Here is a 20,954-nt window from a genome sequence, read left to right on the forward strand (position 1 = left end):
TAGTCTTAAGCACCTGGAAGTTTCACAATATGACAAATAAGATATTAAAATAAATCACCACTGTTATTCCACTAACCTATGTTGGGTACCCTGGAGAAGATAAGCCATAAACGGTCTGAAATGGGTTGGATGCATCTCTCCTCCAAAGGTCCCCCTGCAAGCACCATCACACATCACAGAGCGCCATGTTCTAACAGTGCTCATGCGCAGCTGCCTGGAATCCTTCTTCCTTAATTTGGGCAAAGAGTTATCATTTGCCACTGGCAGGTCACACCCACTCACTGGAAAGATAGAAGAAAGCACTGTTTTAAATCAATAATAGTGCAAATTAAGAACATACATAAATTAAATAAAACTTGGACTTCATTGGTAATAATGACAGTTCAATACAGCAATTGATTTCTTTGGAGATCATGGACAATGTCATATTTTCAGTCCACCGTATAGGTACTTGCTCTTGTCAAGAACAAAGCACCTCTAGACAATATTTGAGATGAATTACCATAAAAATTGACTCTAAGCAGGCCTTTTTACTTCTAAGCACCTTTTCAACATTCACCACTCAGCTAGGAATCTGCATCTTTAAAAGACTGCAGGCACCTATATACTTGCCACAGTATACCAGCATACAATTAGCATTTAAGTGAACAGAGATGAGATTGAGGTCAATTATAAAATATGCACTCAAATGGAAATGATTACAGGGTTCAATAGAAACAATAAAAACTAACTCTGTAAAGAAAGTGCTACATTGCAAATTTGAAAGAAAACAATGATCTCTTGCTCAACATTGCTTGTGAGCTAGGATGATAATATACTTGTACACGGTGTTTATCAAGTTATAAAATATTACGCATGTAACAAAATTCTTGAAAAAATGATGAACTAGTGCACCTAAACTTTTTTTAAAACCATACTTGCAACAAAGCCAATGGTACATCAGATTGGTACAAGCAATGCACATCATAGCTTGTGGGGACCTACTTACAGATTTACAATGAGGTAAGAGTTAATAATGTTACATTGTTTGTTAAAGTCTTCATTAAGAGAGGCATTCTGAGGATTCACATAGATATATTATTTGGACACACACATATAGGGAGGTTTGAACCCAAGGTCTGCATTACACACAATGAAGCCCTCATACTACTGCAATGACCATAATAAAATACTTTAAACATAGTAACCACTTAGGATAAGAGGTAAAGTGCTAGTGGTAGGGGAGGATTAAAGGCAACCCTTAACACAAGTCTTAGCAGGTGGAACTCGCTGTTTGACCTAATGAATTTCAGAAAATTCCATAGTTTTCAGTCTGGCAAATGGGATAAATGGATTATGGAGAAAAATTAAAACTACATAGGTGAAATATTTACATTAATTCCATAGAAACAAACAATCTGTCGCCACAGCAACAATTTTGAGTATGGGAACACAATCCAATCAGACACTAGGGGAAAAAATCAAGGGTATAATTTATTTGCTAGCTTTAGCAAACAGAAAACTTTCTGGAGGAAGGAGAAGGTAAGGTACGGGCAGTATCACTAGTTAGAAAATAAGATGAGGGGAAGGGGATGAAGGAATAGGGTTGTTAAGAAGTGTGCATCAATTTTTGGAAACGTCGGCTGAAGGGAATAAATTGATAAATTGCATGAACTAATCAATGATTTGAAACATTTCACAAACAACAAAATAATTATCTCAACTATTCAGAAAAATATCTTTTTTGCTAGAAAGTAGACTTCAAGATGGCAGGATGATACTTTTACGAACATTTTTAGTTTAATGTAAATGATATTATTAATTCCACATTGACTAGGAGGAATTATTTAACTAATCAAAATGTAATGCTACCATTTTACTGACATTCCAGTAGCCAAGGAAAGACATGACAGGGATTCTTACATAGTATATGAGTAATTCAAAGGGGCAGAAAAAACTAGAATGGATTTCTGATTGCACAAAGTTCAGTTAATACAAAAGTTATCGACTGGTCCCATACATTTTGTTTTAATCAGGTAATATCATATCTTATATAACTTGGGAAAATGGAAAAACGACTTTTTCTATGCTTTTACTACAAACTCATAAAATTAAATTAAACTCATAAAATTACTATGAAATGTAATTTTTGGTTCAGTGAATTCATGGCTCTAACTTTCAAGTTTACAATCTTTATTATATATTACCTGCACTTAACAAACATTCTACAACATGAAATAAGGTAAAGCAGCTAAAAGGTAACGGCTACTATGCCGCAACATAACATCATTTTTTGAAAAAGTTTTGCATTTCAAAAAAGGAAGTTATGCTGCCACACCCCAAGCTCACTAATTATTCAGTCTTTTGCTCTTGTATTTTATCCAAACAAAATGGCTAGAATTTTATGCATGCTATTTAGCAGTAATACTATGAAAAACAATTGGTTAAAGAGGCATAAGATGGTATCTATTGTCTAATGATGCAACATTGAGGATAGTTTATACAACTGAGTTCTCTCTACATGATTCTTTATGGATACCTCCACTGGAGCCCTTTTCATAAAGTGACGCATTTCTAAGGAAATCTGATTAAATCTTTGCATCAAAATTTTGGGAAAAAACCTGGGTTGAAATAACGCACTACTGTAATGCAATTATACAATTACTAATGCAATGTAATAAGATCATAACAGGGCTTCATTCCTATTTTATACCATATGCTGGATAAGCGCAGTTCATAGAATGCAAGTTCAGAAGTAATTGGCTATAATGTACATTTATTACATAAATCAACAAACTTGTAGAATTTTTATGAAGAGAATTAGGCCAGAATCTCTTAAGAAACAACAAAATGCCAAACTTCAAGTAGGGAACATTAATATGAAAGTCTCACATTTTATAATGTCATACAAAGCAAGAATCATTATAATCAGTCCACCACAAATTTCAAAGGACAAAAGAGAGCTAGGTGTGCATGGGATTGAAGGATAGTCAGTAATTAGTACTTATCAGTACTTTTTATAACCAGAGAAAATATCCCTCAACCAAAATTTACGCAATAGACATAGCCAAAAAAGTTTCATTAATGACAACATCACTCATTAATTGGCATATTTTCCAATTTAACTTCTTGGAATGAAATGAACCAGCAATAAAGAATGTATGCCAGTAAAATTTTGATTATATATAACATCTATGCACAAAAATAAATCGCACAAAAAACAAAGGAAAAATTTTCTCCCACCATGTAAATGACTAGAATCCTTTTGTAGAGCAACTGAATGCTGATTGATAGAGCCAACATCATTGGTGCTTGGAATACGGCAAGGAGCAGCTGCTGTAAGGCGTAACAGCAGCACAGGCAAGGCAATGGGCCATGGGAGATGTGGAAGAATGCGCAAAAGCAAAGGTTGTAGTTTAACTAATTCTGGTTCTGGCCAATCCAAATGCTGCAAACACATATCAACGATGAATGGCACCATTTCCGGTGGAAGCACCTACAAAAAAGCAAAAGAACCAATTTAATAGCACTACTCTTATTATTAAAGATGTAATAGTCACCTGCAGACAATTGTCTTTCAACTGAGGAAAATTAATCTTTTAACCCTTTGACAGCATCCGAATTCACCTTAAATACCCACATTGCCCTCACTACATCTCCACAATTGACCTATAAGGCATTCAAAATGTTTATATATAATAAGGCTTTAAACATTAGGACCTAACCCTGCAGAGGACATATCCTCCCCTAGGAAAATAAGCAGCAGTGACATCAAGCCTTTGTCACATTGGCAGCTCCCCTCATGGCTGGAGCCTGTAGTCAAACAATTGTTTATGCAGTGATTGTGCCAAAGAAATATTTTTTTCTAGTCTCCAAAAATATCTCTGAAATAATTTATCATTGGTTTCACTGTGTTGGCCATTTTCATTCGTTCCACTATCACCATAGTGTCGCTAGTCTTCACAGATCATTTGACCATGGACTCATACCATACAGCGGACTACCAATTCAATGAAGTGTCAAGGTGACTACTGCAAAGACTCCAAGGAAATGCATTCCCCTCACTGGGTAGGGCCCCAACAGGTAGAAGCTGTTTTATACCTACGAACGTCCCAAAGACAGAAGTAATTGTAGTGATATACACACCCTATATTCATTGATTTGCATCAGAAAATCTCAGCTGGATAAACACATAATTCAATTTTCTGGTTGAGGTAAATTTGTGATGGATATATTCAGCATTCAGTGAAAAATTTTATATGGAAAAATCCAAAAATTGGTGCTTTTTCAAAAAAATCTGCGCAATAAAGCTCCAATGGTGAAAAAGATTACCAACACCACATATACTTCTAGCAAATGTATTTCATATACAGTAGAACCTCACTCAATGAGCAACTTGCACAGCTAGTAATTTGCATAACAAGCAAAAATATTGGGCCAGAATGATTCCCATAATGAGCAACTTTTACCATAGCAAATGGTAGGAAGAGAGAAATTCCCAGAATGATTTTGCACCTGCTGCTTCAATTTGAGTTTAGCACTCATTCCACTAGCAACTTTATGGTCGCTAGTGTTCACACATTTTTCCAAACTTGTGTTCCGACATATTATTTGAGATTTTTTGCGCAATTGGAAAATAGTTTGGGCATAATTTAAAAACATCCCTGAAGAAAAATCAGCAAGATGACAGCCATAAGAGAATAAAAATAACAGTAGAAATGAAAAGTAAAATCATTGAAAAAAAGGAACAAGGTGTGAGTGTGGCTGATCTAGCACGCACATACAATTGGTTGACATCAACCATTTGCATTTTCTTCAAGAACAAGACTAAAGAGATTGATGCTTCAAAGACAGTGACAGGAATATCTAAGCAACAGTTAACGCATTCTCAATGATTTGGAAAGGCTGCGTCTCATATGGATAAACAAAAAGTAATTACAATACAACAATGTTAATGATAACATTATTTATGAGCAGGTAAAAGTGATTACTGCTGTCCTCATTATGAAGATTCCGGGATCATCCATGGCCGAAGAAGTATTTAAGGAGAGCTGTGCATGGTTTGAGAAGTTTACAAGAAGAACCGGCATTCACGGCTTTGTGGAAAAGCAAGCTCTGACTCAAATGCAGCATAAAACTTCATATTTAACTTCAATAAGTTTGCCAAAAAAGATTTTTAATTGTGACAAGAGAGTTGCGAATTGTGAGTTGCATTTTTTAAAAATTTGGAAGCATAATAAAAAAAAAATGTGCCTCGACAGCTTTCTAGTAACAAAGAATTAGGTACATATCATAAATAATAAGCTATTTACTTTGATTCTTTTGGTTTTTACAAATCAAGTTCCATTGGCAGATTCTTCACTTCACGATAGAAGAAAATATGGACATCATCCATGAGCCAAAACAATATCCATGTTATTTTCTTTGAATAAACATTGTACGTAATTTAGTTTTCTGGCACAGAATTAATTTTGTATTTTACATTAATTTTTATGCAAAAAATTGTTTCACTAAATGAGTGTTTCACTTTACGAGAAAGATCGTAGAATGAATTATGCTCATTGAACGAGGTTCCACAGTATTATTGCAAATTATTTTTACCATTCTAAAACTTTTAGAACATGAATTAAAAAATTAATTTGACTATTTATTACTCCAGACATTTACATCAATTTAGTTAAAGAAAAGTGAATTCTGATTAAGTAGCTCTATAGACATTTTCTTTGAAATGAAAATATTGAAACTTTGTAAAAAGAGGAGAATATCGAATGGTTTCAGGCGTCACTTTGTGGAAGCGATTCATTTCAGAAAATAAATACTTGGTTATTCCACATATATTTTTTATTAAACACGACCTGGGTTTCGACTAACCTGATGATGACTTTGTAAGTCCAAACCCCGGTCGTGTTTAATAAAAAAATGTGGAATAACCAAGTATTTATTTTCCGTTCTGAGGAGAATATTCTTCAGTACAGAGTGTAATGCTAGTGACATAAGTATACATGTATAACTATGCCATAACGTGTGGCCCAACAGAAATAAAAATCAAGGATACATGTAAAATTATATCATTTTAATTTGTGCAATAAATTATAACTTTTCAATATCATGGTAGTAGACTTTTTTATTGATGGTTTAGAGTGCAAAATTTAATTTTATGTTATATTGTCAACTTAATATATTTTATGAGATAGAGGTTTCTTGGTGGACTCCATAATTGACTGGACCCCAGACAGGCACTACACATAAAATATTCTAATTGCTTACAGCAACAATGAACTAACATGTGATGAACAATATGCTACATTGAAATTTTCTATTTGCCCAAATCATCAGCAGAGTCCTATGTGATATGACAGAAGGCTTACAGAGATGCGAAACAATGCTTGGGAACTATGACTTAATGGGTGTCAAAAAGACCACTTACCTAGGAGTTATTCTAAATAATGAAAATGCAAACTCTTACTAGATCAGCAAAGAGTTGTGGCTGGCAATTAGGCTTTCATTTAATTAATGTAATTCAGCTTAAATCAAACCACTTTTCAAAAAAAATTTAAAATATATAAGACCCTCATATGACCTGCTTTCAAATATGGAGCAGAGACATGGATCTCATCCAAGAATGCCAAAGAAACACTTCGAAGATTTGAAAGAAAGGTTATAAGGGCAATTTATGATCAGATTAGAGATGAACAGATATGGAGAGTAACAATTTACATTGAGTTAACTGAAATAGGGGAAGATAAAGTTGGGCTCTCGTAGTCACTGCAATTGTCATGGTTGGGCCATATAGAATGGATGAACACAGAAGGTCTGAAGGGCTGCTCCACTACTATGATGGAAAGGGTCAGGAGGAGAAGAATGGAAAGGGTCAGGAGGAGAAGAAGATCATAAAAATGATGGCTGCATGATATAGAAGTAGAACTGAGGGACATGGTAGTAGCAAGGTGGAGAAGGAAGGTAAGAAGAAGATTGGAATGGAGGCATATAATAGAAAAAAGGCAGGGTCTATCCTGAGCTGCAGAGCTATGGATGATGACTTCTCAACCTCCCTATAATCCAGAAACAGCCTCATTTGAACCGCATCCATACCCGTAAAACTTCAGTCTTTTTCTCCTACCCAAAGAGGCTTTGGACTATAACGGGTGTTTGTCATGCAAATCAACTATATTGTAAATATCCTGTAAACTGTTTCTGGCAAATAAAAACCACTGAAAACTGAAACTCATTTGAATTTTCCTGATCCCCTATGTTAATAAACACCTTCACCAACAAGGATTTCCCATCATCAGAAGCAGGTACGGGCAAACTATATGCTATTGACAGCTTCCCTTGACACAACACAAGTCAAATCTACAAAACTTACACCATTAAATGAAAAACACTATGTATTTTTCCATTGTTCTTCATTTTGGTACAACTAGTTTAAACTAGTAATATCAAAATAAAGAACAGTGGAAAAATACATTGTGTTCTTCCTTTAATGAACATGAACTTCCACAAAGTTGAGCCAGAAACCATCTAAAACAAAACCATGAGGATTTGCATCTTCATGTCAGGTGGCAATAGTTTTCACACATTAGAGATCTGAGGGTGGCCCAGGCTGTCATTGTTCTGGTTGCATTGTCCATGGTCACATGCAAAGTCACCTTCCCTGCCCACTCATTCCCTTTATTACTATAGTTCTAAATTAAACACAATTACCTAATAAAATCATTAATACATCCAAATAAAATAAATAAGAAAAATAAATGATTTTCTATTTATAAATGTCATAGCCGACTACCTTAGTGTTGAACCTTATAATACCTAGCTACCTCTAGGCTATTAAAGTACTAAAAAACTAACCAAATATCTGAAAATAAATAGATGTTCCTTAGAAAAAATAAGTTAGAATAACATTTGAATCACATTAACACAAGCTGCAATAAGTAGACCTCACTATTATAATTCCTCTGCTGTGCACAAAATTGAAACTGATTTACCCTAATAATACAACCATGCCAACCAAAAAACAATCCACCATGATCTTTTCCATAGTATAGTTTCTTTCGCCATATCTTACATGTACTCACCTTGGAGCACCAACTTTCTCCAGAAAATCTAACAGATGAGGATTTGGCATCTAGAAGAGTGGTCATGGCTGCTAAAACTGCTTGAGCAATATGTCTTTTGTGTGTTCTCCCAGAGAATACTAGGGCCCAAAGGAAGTCACAAAATTCAGTTCCATATCCATGCCAGACACTCCCATTTTTCCCATACAAATATGGATTACATTGAGCAATAATTTCTTGAGACCAATAGAGGACAAGAAGGCGTGTGGGCTCTCCTGTTTCAGGCTGTGAAAATAAAAATTCAAAGCATTTAGGGCAAGAAAAAAAGAGTGTTTCAGCATTTAAATCCATACAAATACATTACAGGAATTTTCAGAGCAACATTTGTAAACAAGGTTTAGAATAACATCAAGTTTCAAAATATGAACTACATTTTTACAACAGAATGTTGTCTTTATAACACCAAAATAATGGTAATTGAAGAATAATCAAGAAATTTAAATCAGACCAAATAAGAGAAATAAATAAACTCATTAAATAACTACATTGAAAACTCAAATAATGGAAATAATTTTTTTAACTTTCCCCTTTCATTCTCAAAATAAATGTTTATGACACGGATTAAAAAGCTATCCCGGGGTCATTTTTGCTTGCTTTGTAGATTTCTCGGTATTTAAAAAAGTTAATAGGGTAGAATCAATGAATATAAATAAAGACTGGAGTAGATTACCAAACGACATAGGCTTTCAGCAATTCTGAGTTCAGATTTTCATTGAATTGTCTAAAATAACAACAAACGAAGTCTTTTTAATATTGGCCATTTAATTGAACCCCAAACTTGTAACTTATATTCGAACTCAAGGCTCTTCGCATTTCATTATCTGAATATCCAGTTTTGCATGAACTTCAGAGTTCTATTACATAAGGTACCAGCAGGGTGAGAACCATAGCATTACATGAACCATCATTGTCACACATGAAAACCTCATATTGTAATCATACACTTAAATTTGTTTATTATTATCATACACTCCAGTTAAAAGTTTTCATCAGTGCAATAAAACCAATTCAAAGAGTACCTTAATTATGTGGTTTGTTTTTAACTTTTATCACCCTTTTGTTTTTAATTAATGAATCTTTGATACAATGGATTTTCCCATCCCAATTAAAAGAATCAAAAGTAGTGCCCATTTATAAAAACCATGGCTGTGTCAATGAATTGAACAACTACAGACCAATAGCCGTCCAAAATACATTTGCTAAAATATTCGAAAAAGACATGTATATGCAAATAGCATCTTATCTCGAAACAAACTTCCAACTTTCAAATTCTCAGCATGGATTTAGATCTGAAAGGTCTACCACAACTGCCATATGTCAGGCAATCGACAGTATACTTAATTCATTAGATGCTAAACGCAAAACTCTTGGAATGTTTTTTGACTTGTCATAGGCTTTTGATGATGTAAACCACAATAGACTACTAATTAAACTCAATAGAATAGGAATTAAGAGGAATTCCTTCAAACTGGATGAAGTCCTATATTCATAATCACACTCAGAAAGTAGTGTTATCAGTTGATGGGTCAAAATATTCATCTGAAGCATACGCAAGTTAACAAAGGTGTTCCACAGGGCTCAACCCTTGGACCACTCATCTTTCTGATATACATCAATGACCTACCTAACTGCTTACAGAATAATGATGGAATAATACCAGTGTTGTATGCTGCCAATACTAATGTAATAATATCAACACAAACATATCCCAGTCTTAAGGAAAAATCTAAGTCTGTCACACTTGCAATAAACAAGTGGTGTACAGACAACCTTCGAGACTTAAATGTAAATAAAAGTAAAATAGCATACTTCACATGCAATAAGAACATGTCGGAAGACCTTCCAGTAAAAATCAATGACCAATCAATCGAGCATGTGACAGAATGCAAAATTTTAGGTATTTCTCGATGTACAAATATTTCCAGGGATACGCATGTAAAAGCCCTTCAACGCAAGCTCAGTTCAACTTGCTATTTAATAAGACACCTGTATGAAACTACAAGTAAAACTACTACTCAATTTATACTATGGGGAAATTTACTCAAATATAACTTATAGTATAACATTATGGGGATCAGCTGCTATTTCTCAAACCATCTTTAAAATGCAAAACACTTCCGTGCATCTACATTATGTTTTCAATTCTATATATAAAAAATAACATTGGCAACTATTCTCTTAACTCTGCCGATCATTATCATTACACTAGAGGAAGAAATGACATCCATTATATAAGAACTAAAGCATTGAAATTAGGACCCCATGAAATGGGCATCAGATTATGTAACAAACTACCCAAAAGTATCAAGGATACAAAGGGAACTGCTGCATACAAGCATAAATTAAAAAGATATCTACAGCGAAATATGCTCTACTCAGTTGATGAATAACTCAACAATATTCTCAACCAATAAGTTCATACTTTTAGTTTCTAGCAATGGCCAAGGTCTGATTCATGTTGGTGATCAATGATTTTTCTGAATTTGACATTTCATGTGCATGTTGCAGCCAATGTTCCTGGGTTTGTGCCAAACATCATGTAACTATGAGCATCGTTTCTTTTATGTATCTTAATTGAGCCTGTGACTTCGCTCCTTTTTGACGTGCCTTGTATCGTGTACATACACCACCCACCTGGTATTTTTGTATTGTGATCTCTGGGCAAATAAAAGGGCAAATAATAACAATATAATGCAAAAACCCAATTCCAAAGAGGGGCAATGACTCACTGCCAACCTCTACACAGAGACTGATAGCCAGCTCAAGAATCTAAGTCCAGGGTCTAGAGGCCCAGCCTAAATTCAAAATAAAATCAAAGGGCCCAGCTTAATGAGGTGCGGCCCTGCATAAGGCCTCCGAAGAGTTAGTGAGCAGGTAAAAATTTTGGGCAAGGCTATAAATCGTTCATATGCCAATTCTAGAACTTTCAATGAGATCAACTGGATATTTCTGTTAAATACCTTAATACAAAACTAAATATACAACATATTCACACAGATCAAAGGTGCCTGACTGAAGACTAGACTAATAAATATGCATGGCACATAATAATAATATATTTAACACATACACGTAACTCCAATTATACATAAACAAGGATATACACAATATACCATGCAGATTCTCAAATAGACTTTTCTCAAACAATTACCTCATTCAAAATTTTTGCTAGAAGCTGAAGAATGGTGGAAAGGTGACCACTAGTTGGAGATGATCCTGAAGGCACCACAAGCCCTCCAACGTCAGTAGGGCCACCAATTACGTTGCCACCTGACCCAGCTCCAACTAGGCTACTACTTGACACAAAATGATTGTATCTAATGGAAAAAAATCATTAACATCAGTGCTAGTGTGAAGATATCACCAAATACTACTAGAGATAAATTAAACATGAGAATCCATAATAACACACTGAGTAGAAATTGCTTTACGTGTCACAATCAGGGCTAATTATTTAAATTAAAGAAGATTTCAGTCAATACTGATTGAATAACATTATCTGGAATTCTTACAGCAATTTTTTAACACGAAACTCATGTATAAATCCATACCTTTGGCAATGAGAACGTAACAGGTACAGGACTGCATGCTGAATATGAGGCCATTTTACTGCTAATCTCTGATCATAACACTGCATTCGAACAGCCAGTAATTCTAATATACTGGGTTTCAATGCCCACATTCCAATTATGGAGTTGCTCGCATTGGCTATAATGAAAATATAACTTTCCCATTAATACTCTCCTGACTCATTCGTCAACATTTCAACATTTTGATGCAAAACTAATAGAATTTTATGGAATTATATTTTAATAAAAAACTCATTGGTAATTTATATAATATTAAAATGTCATCTGAAGAAGAAATGCCTAACAAATGAATCAGAAATGCCATATGGCTAAATAACCAAACAACCTCTTAAGAAAGTATTTCTAAGTTGAAATTTCAAGTAACTATAGTGCACATTTATCTACTGAATATTTGAAGCTTAGTTTCAAAGTAAAATATTACTCTTTTTAATCATTTTCATGTTGAATATAAATGATTTTCAGTGCTGCTGATTGAGCACCTTAAGAAACAAGAAGTACCATTCAACACAAAAACATTGGAAATAAAATAGCCCTTAGTAAGTTTAACACTAAAAGAAAGCACTCACCTAAATCAGAGAGGGCCCGAAGTTGAAACAAAACAATGACCTGAGCTTTTTCAAATTGAACAGCTTCATTCTCCTGAATGTTTGCATCCGATTCACCATTAGAAGATGCTGACAAAAGAGATGCTTTTGGGACTAATTTAATATATGCCCTTTCAAGCTCCATGAGAACATATCTGTGGGTGATTAAAAAAAACAAATTTTTAATAACAACTAGATCACCAACTATACACCTTGATACTTCACAAAGATCAAGTCAAGAACTTTCACTAAATTTGGTGTTCAATAGGGTGGTGCACAAATTTTTAAAATGCCTACGGTGATGATGTCATAGTTTGCAGTACTAAGACTTTATATATAACAATAGAAAGTCCACATAGCATTTTCCGGGTTAAGATAAATCTTGAAGTACTTTTGAATAAATAAAAGACCCTAAATAACGATGGCTGTCTAGGAAGGCTCATCATCACGATATCAAAAGAATGACATCTCAATCTTTGATGGTTGAGTACACAGGCATACTTGACGAAAAAGCAAAAATATACAACTAAAATGGCTTTGATAAAAATTGACAGTAGCTGGGCATTCAATAACATTCAATTTTACGTATTTATGGCATTAGAATTTCCAAAAGAAGACTAGATTTAACCCATTCTGGATTACAGGATTCAAGGAAAACTGCGATCATTTGATTGTTTTTATGCATGCATTATTTTCAACATAAGCTGAAAGTTTTTCATATTAACTTTTTTGTTATTACTGTTCTTAAATATTCAATTGTTCCCGGCTCAACCTTGTGGAAATTCATTTTAATTAAATGAAGAATACAATGTATATTTCCACTGTCCTTTATTTGCGCACAACCGGACTGCGACTTGTTTAATTTGTACCTGATGATGACGCTTGAGCGTTGAAACCGGTTGTACACAAATAAAGGACAGTGGAAAGATACATTGTATTCTTCATTTAATTACTGTTCTTTTTAATATTGCATTTTTGATACTTCTTATTATTAATTCAGATATTTGCAAAGTAAATGCAATTGAGGTTTTTTTTCATTTTTCATCGCTTTTCATCATTTCTTTTTGCCAATATCATGGAAATTTTCTATGGCAATACCATATTTTTTAAATTAATTCTATGAGTCTGCAGGGTGAAGGGAAGGATGAGTCAAATACAAAATGAATGACGGTTTTTCTGAGAATATGGATGAGCACCCTAATTTTGGCTTTTGATATGTCGAATGTCTTAATACATCTTTTTTCCTGTTATGAAAGTGGCCTGGTGGTATTAGTTTCCACAATGTATTTCAAGACTTTATTCTTCCCTTTTCACTCTTCATCCATTTCTTTTCATAACTCTAGTCAAACTCCCTTTCTATCTTTTGTATTACTTGCTAATGTGGGCCAACTTCTTTTTATTCCCCCAAATTAAAAACATGCCCTGAAAAGGCACCATTTGGAGTCTGTTAACAGAGTTGATGGGGCAACAACAAGCACAGCTATCTAGAAAATTCTGGTTTCTATCTTCCAGGAGGCATATCAAGTTTAATAGACACACAAAATGCTCAAGGGTCCACCCGTGCAAATTATTAAACCTTGGTAGCTAAAAGGTCAATCAATTTTTTCCTGGATTTTCCACTATTTTCTCACTTTCTACTCATTTTCAAAGTACAGTGCAGAAGGGTACACCATTTATAGTTTGAAACTTTACCGTTTTCATACATCTAACACAGCAAAAACAAGTTGACTAATTTTATTCATTTGGTCATATGAATAGCATGACTTTAGTAAACAGCAATGCTACCTTGTGACATCATGATCCAGTTCAGCACGGTAGTACTGTTTTTGTCAGTACAACTGAAATTTTTGTGAGTCTAAATGATTGTTCACTGCATCAATGGTGGCACTAAGCATTTACTTGGTTGTGCCAAATGAATGTTTGGAAGTTCCAGTCGGAAATTATCAACAAAATGGGGCCTTCCAAAATATTTCCACCAAGATGCGGTTGCACCAGCATGAAAAACTGCCAGAGCACTGGATAGGGTTTGGAGGCCCTATTACGTGATCTCAGAGATGCCCTGACTACAAACCAGGAGTTTTCTTTCGTGAGGTGATGCTTAGGCCAATGTATACAACTACATAGCAGGAGATGATGAAGCACAAATCAGTGATACCTTTGTTTAAATTGATCATAAAATGAAGAACTGAGTGCAGGAGAGTTTGAATATCACTATGATACTGTTCAAGTTGCCTATGGAGCCTAAATTTAAATTTACCAAACATATTTTTCACCTTCATGAAACTTATTGATCATTCAGCTTGCATTTTTCTCAGTATTGCTTAGTATTACACGATAATCAAGCATCAAAATCAAAACCAATCATAGACACCGAACAACACTTCATTACAGATTGGGTTTGTTAGGCATAGCGTGTTCCAAGAAACTGCAGGAGATGCCTCAATAGTAACTTTTTGATGGAGTCATCCACTAATCTGCATTTCAATGCATCAATTTCAGAGCGTAAAAATCATTCCCAGTGACCAGGATTCAAACCCAGATCCCTCAATGTCCAGCCGAGTGCTTTAGCCAATTAAACTATAGAGGCGTCCTCTTTCTTACACTCTGATATTGTTGCATTTAAATGCATATTAGCAGATGACTCTGTCAAAAAGTTACTGTTGAATCATCTCCCTCAGTTTCTTGAAATTTGTCAAAGGTAAAACACCCACTGTGCTTGAAGTTGGCTATAACCTCATTGAGTGTGGCGCATTGCGCACGATTACGAATGTCTGTGACATTGTATGTACAGTATTTCATCCGAACATCTTGTTCCTTTAAAGTCCCCAAAATTTCAGATCATAAGAGGACGCCTCGATAGCTTGAAGCACTTGGCCAGGCATCCAAGGAATCCAGGTTCGAACCTAGTCAAGGCAAATGATTTTTACACTCTGAAATTGTTGCATTGTATTGTGTTTTATAAGTCATCTTGTTGTTTCCAAGGCCTCGGTTGCATCCATACAGTAAAAATTACTTCCTATGAGATGATCAGGAAGTAGAGATGGCACAAACTCTTAAGGATTACTTTCATGACTTATTCCATGGTAATAGGATTAATTTGACCATTCACAGATGAATCATGCCAACTCAAAGGCTGGTCATTGTACATGGAGTAAGGAGGGGCAACGATTTTTACTGCAAGTCCTTGTTATGCAGATGCAGACTTCTGAATACCTGATTTGAAAACAAATCTACTGAAAATTTGGTGCCCCTTGCATTTTCTATTTACATGTAAGTGATGTGCTTATGCGCATGTGCATTAGAAAATCAGTTGATTCTAAACACACATTGGAGTAGAAGAATAAAGATATGCTTGCAATATGGTTTTAAAGTGGGAAAAAGAAAGCGTTACACTAGGATTTCAAAGATGACAACACAATTTATGCAAATGGCAAGTAATCTTTATTCTCATCTTCAAAGAATTCACCCCTATGAAGGTCAATATTTTTGAAGAGATTCATAAAAAGGGATTAAATTTTACTGAGATAATTATGATGAATAAAGAAATAGTATGGCACTGGAGGGTCAAAATCATGCAATATGGGACCCAGCCTACTAACCTGTAAGCCTCTTGTAAAAGGGGAACATTTTTCAGACTTAGCAGGGCATGATAAACTGTTAGAAGCATTTCCCCTTCACCACCCACTCCTTTACTCTCTGAAGTTGCACTGCGACACGGACAATCAAGTGGTCCAGGGCAACTGGCGCTGAACCGCAGCTCCAAAAGTGGAGACACATTCGGTGGAACAGGAGAAATCAATGCAGGAACCAACAGATGAGGCAAGTTGGAACTCACTTCTCTCACAGTCTGGAAAAAAATCAATGCTCTTTCATTCATGGATTTTTCTCAAGCAATGTAAAAAAAAAAGAATCAGAAAAAAAATAACTTAAAAATGAAAGCCAACAGGTTCACCCCCTTTTCAATGACAAGATTCTTTAAGCAATAATGGATTTTCCATTAAAAGGATACATTTTCGAGTAGACAGTTTAATTTATGAAGATTTACATATACCATAAACAATACATAAAACACATCTATTGTTAAATTACTTAGTAAAATAGCCCATTGATGAATGCCATCCATTATAAAAAAATCAAGCCTAACATCAATAAAATTAACTAGCATTAGGATCTATGAAATGATGGAAGGCATTACTAAGCGAAACTCTTTCACGATAAGTAGGAAAGAAAATATTTCACTCCAAAAAATTGACAATCAATTTTGATACTGAGTACCATGATGATGATGATACTCAGAACTGACACCAGTTGCAAATTCATTTTTAAATGGAGGAATAGCAAAATATTGTTTCCCTACTCTCATTAGAATGCTTCATGGAAGCATGTTTTCCTTATTACTACATCTATTCTTGAAGGTCCCAGTCCAAACCCAATTAAACAATTTATGTTAGCACATTCATGTTACCCATTATTAACAAAAGACAAAAATTTAAATTTGTATACATAAGTAGTTAAACCAGAGGCAATATCAATGAAAAACATATAAAATGATTTCTCATACAAAAACTCACTTCAAATGAGATTTCATCTAAATAAGAGTTCTAAAAATTAAGCATTTGAGTATGTCACCAAAACAAAAAAAAATCAAAAACATAAAAATGCCCAATTTTACTTTTCATTACACTACATGATCCACAATGACAATGAAACTTATTAACTTAGAAAATCTCTGTCATTTTGGAGGTCTTGTTATCTAAATAGAGTGAGTAAAAGTATTTTCTATTATTAGAAGGGAGACAAATACTGCAAAGTCAACCACTAAGACACTTATTGGTAAAAGGCAAATTTTTGACAGATGAAAAGATTATGAATACTTCAAGATGTAGTCAAAAATCCTCATATGAAACATGTAGCTGTAGCATACAAATACTGATATTGTTACTATTAATTTGAAGACCATTATTTAACGTATATTCCAAGAAATCAGAGTAAGACATGCACATCATGGATTTACATAAGATTTATTAGCAAGTATTTATGAGTATAAATTAAACCTCTAAGTGACTGTTATTATTTTACAGAATTAAATAAATCTTGGAATTTATACGTACACAGAAAAGCTGCTAAGAGTTTAAGTAATAGTGATTTATAAAGTATCAATAACAAATGTATTGAGGAAGTTTTTACTCAATAGCATAAATATTTTTCATAATACTGGCTAAATGGACAATTTAATGGCAATGAAGTTCAACTTCGGTTCGTACATTTCACTGGTCATTAAATTCAGAAGTCCCTTAAAAACATGCTAATAAGAATTTACTGCTTAAGCGTTACAATACCAATAATGTCAAACTTTCAAGATTCAGCTCACTGTAATGAATTACACAGCACCATATGAACATCAAATCAATTTTGTTAATAATCCAAAAAACAGAATTCATCAAATTCTACAGGTAAAAAAGAAAGAATATGAATTTCAATAAATTACCTTTGCAATAGCACTTAACATAGAAACTCTAGCAGGATGTGACAGCGAAGGAGTGAGGTCAATTTGAGAGAGTAGGAATGCCTTTAAAGATTCTAAAACTGAAGTTCCCAACCGAGAGTGCAGAAGAGACAAGAGTAGACAAACACACTCGTTGGCTGAAAAAGAAAAAAATATTAGATAATCTTTTTTAACAATCTGTTGAATGCTATACTTTGAATAAATGGAAATTAGACCAATGTTATTATTAGACCAATGTAATAACATCCATGAATAAATAATGTGATGGATACAAAAAATATTAAATAAACACACCATTTTTATTAATTCTATAATTTTGTCTGCAATACGAGTCATGAAAATAGCTCTTTGTAGCACAGTTCTACCTTATGACAATTTCATTTAATGGATAAGAGGGAGCAAGGGAAAATCCACATTCAAAACTGAATAAGGGATCCACTTGACATTTCCCAACATTTGAAGCAGACACAACACTTTCAGCGCAACACTCATGGCCCTTCAGTCCCACACCCATATCTTCCGCGAGGGCCCCAGTCATAGCAGTTCCTATACACCTGTTTCTATGCATCTACTTCTATGCACATTTGAAAAACATCTTGATGCATTTCATTTTGAATTGAAGCATTATTACTAGGGACCATTGAACTAACAAATAATTTTTTCTCACTATTTCCTCATGACATTCGTGAAAAATTTTGCCTATTCACAGGGCCTTTTTGCTTTGTGCAATTGTATTTATCGCCAATCAAGATTTTAATTTATCACAGTTTAGATTCTATACTTATTACCATACTGGCGCACAGTTTGCAACACTGCTAATGAGGACTATTTCACATCCAATTGAATGACATCACCTCAATTCAAATTACTTTGGTCAAAATTTTATCATGACTCACCAGAAACAATAAGATCTTCATAATTCTGATGGGAAGTAACTGGAGTAGAAAGAGCAGCATGCACAGCTTTTAGAACTTTTTGGAGGCCCTCGACAAGAAATGGCCAGGTGACAGCAGACTGTGGAGCTGGAGGCACTGCAGGGGTTAAACCATTGCCAAGGCTGCGAACTACTGTGTTGAACACCCTTAAAAGTAAAATATTATAGTGAAATAAATATATACTTCTGCATAAAAAAACATCTGCCTTATTGGTAAAATCCACAAAGAAAAACTTACTGATCACAACATGATACAGGAAGCATGTCTACATATCATAAATAAACCTTTTCACAGAAACAACCTTTTTATTAAATTCACCACTCAACTCGTAGACAGCATCTTAAAAAATTTAATTAATATTTACCAATTCCCAAAACAGAATTTAAGACTTTAAAAAAACCAGAAACCAGAATATCACAAAAATTATCTCTAAAAGGTAACAATATCTAATAAGAGGTATTTTTGTTGGAAGTGAAATTCAATAAAAATGGGTTTTATATTAAACTTGAGTCAGAAAGAATGAATGTCCTCTTACTTAATTAACTGAGTGATTCGAAAAACATGATCCTCTGGGCTTGATGGTGGTTTGTCCTCAGGACTGGACCGCCCAGATTCCGACTGTAGGAGATCCTGGATTAGAAATTTAAAAAAATGTTTATTGACTAGAAACTAATACCAAAATTAATTCCACATATTTAAGGTGACAATACTATCGGTCTACTGCAGCACATAAGATGTCAACCATGATAAAAACATATCACGAAGTAATCACAGAAAAATGTTAAGAATTACCAAGTCATACTAACCTCCCCAAAAGCTTCTACATCTTCAATAAATTGTGCCAGTAAATTCACTGAGAATCCAAGATCAGCAAGCCAAAATGGTCTAAGTTTACGCAACGTCTGGGATGCATAAGTGCAGACCCAATGAGGCTGCCCCCCATCTATGTGCCAACCAACTAGAATATCCACTGTATCCTGGTAAAACAATGTTTGATTAGTACTTAAATGATAATTAATGGTCGTTTACCATCAATTTAAGCTTCCTTAATAATAACAATACGGTAACACACCGCATTGGACCATGATTTTCCTTCATATAATCCATGAAAACTGTTAAGTTAAGGAGCATATTAGACATGGATACATGTTCACTTACTTTCTCAAGTCTAATATTAAATTTGTGTGTATACAAGAATAAAGTGAAATGTTCTTGGCCTGACACAAATGTGGCGTTCCAATCGGGAAAAATTCATGATTCCTACCTGGGTGCACATGTCATTAGTTTGTAAGAAAACTTTCAACTTGTTCTCTCAAGTAGTTTGTTTACACGTACTGTTGCAGTAGACATTTTTCGGGTTCTCTGTTAAAAACTTCAATGTTGTGCCGTCAAAAAACTCTTCGTTTTGGATGGATTAATCCTTAAGGAAATTCATCCCAAGTTGTGAAAATGTACAGGGACTGTGCTCCTTTAATATGAACCGTTTAACAGTAGGCAGCTGAATTTAAACATGGTGGGACTTTCCTCGAAGATGACGCACGTGAAGGACGGCCAAAACCCTCAACCACAACGGAAACCATTGAAAAGGTGCACGATATCGTGGTGGACGATAGGCGATTGAAGATGAGCAAGATAGCTAAGACCGTGGGGATATCGGAAGAAAGGGGTGTGAAAGACCTTGCACAAGGAATTTGGCATGCAAAAGCTTCGTGCAAGGAGGGTGCCGCATTTACTGAATGTCGATCAAAAGCCAATGCGCAAACGATTTTTGCAGCAATTTTTGGACCGATTCAAGAGGAAACTGATGGATTTTGTACGGTGATTTGTCACCATGGGTCCACCACTACATGCGAGAAACAAAACAGCAGTCCAACCAGTGGGTGGAAGCCAGTGGTTCAGCCCCAAAAACAGCAAAACTCCAAAGAAAGCAAAGTCAATCGTATCTGTTGGAAAGGGCATGGCCATTGCGTTCTGGGATGCAAAAGGGATCCTGTTAATTGATTACCTTGACAAAGGCAGATTAATTACAGGCGAATTTTACTCCAACCTTCTTGATCAGCTGGATGCCAAAATTCGCGAGAAGAGGATTGGCTTGAAGAAGAAAAAAATCATCTTTCTCCAGGGCAACCTGTTGTCACCTACACACAAAGGTGTATTGGCGATGAGAAAACTACAGGATTTGGGGTACGATTTGCTCGGTCATCCCCCCTATTCTCCTGATTTAGCATCCTCAGACTTCAATCTGT

General features: G+C 34.7%; 1 protein-coding gene across 1 annotated transcript in view; it reads right to left on the reverse strand.

The window, feature by feature from the left end:
* The window catches only part of nonC (serine/threonine-protein kinase Smg1), a 122,146-nt gene that overhangs the window by 89,111 nt on the left and 12,081 nt on the right, over positions 1-20,954 (reverse strand). The window contains exons 6-16 of the mRNA XM_071594137.1: positions 19,515-19,685; positions 19,244-19,338; positions 18,670-18,854; positions 17,756-17,910; positions 15,867-16,114; positions 12,250-12,422; positions 11,645-11,801; positions 11,245-11,410; positions 8,055-8,318; positions 3,223-3,475; positions 77-281 (exon numbers count right to left, since the gene is read on the reverse strand). Coding sequence (XP_071450238.1) covers positions 77-281; positions 3,223-3,475; positions 8,055-8,318; positions 11,245-11,410; positions 11,645-11,801; positions 12,250-12,422; positions 15,867-16,114; positions 17,756-17,910; positions 18,670-18,854; positions 19,244-19,338; positions 19,515-19,685 — 2,072 coding nt within the window. The remainder of the gene's footprint in view (positions 1-76; positions 282-3,222; positions 3,476-8,054; positions 8,319-11,244; positions 11,411-11,644; positions 11,802-12,249; positions 12,423-15,866; positions 16,115-17,755; positions 17,911-18,669; positions 18,855-19,243; positions 19,339-19,514; positions 19,686-20,954) is intronic.

The sequence above is a fragment of the Hetaerina americana genome, unplaced genomic scaffold, assembly GCF_022747635.1.
Source record: "Hetaerina americana unplaced genomic scaffold, ioHetAmer1.1.p SCAF_1, whole genome shotgun sequence".
Classification (NCBI taxonomy): domain Eukaryota; kingdom Metazoa; phylum Arthropoda; class Insecta; order Odonata; family Calopterygidae; genus Hetaerina; species Hetaerina americana.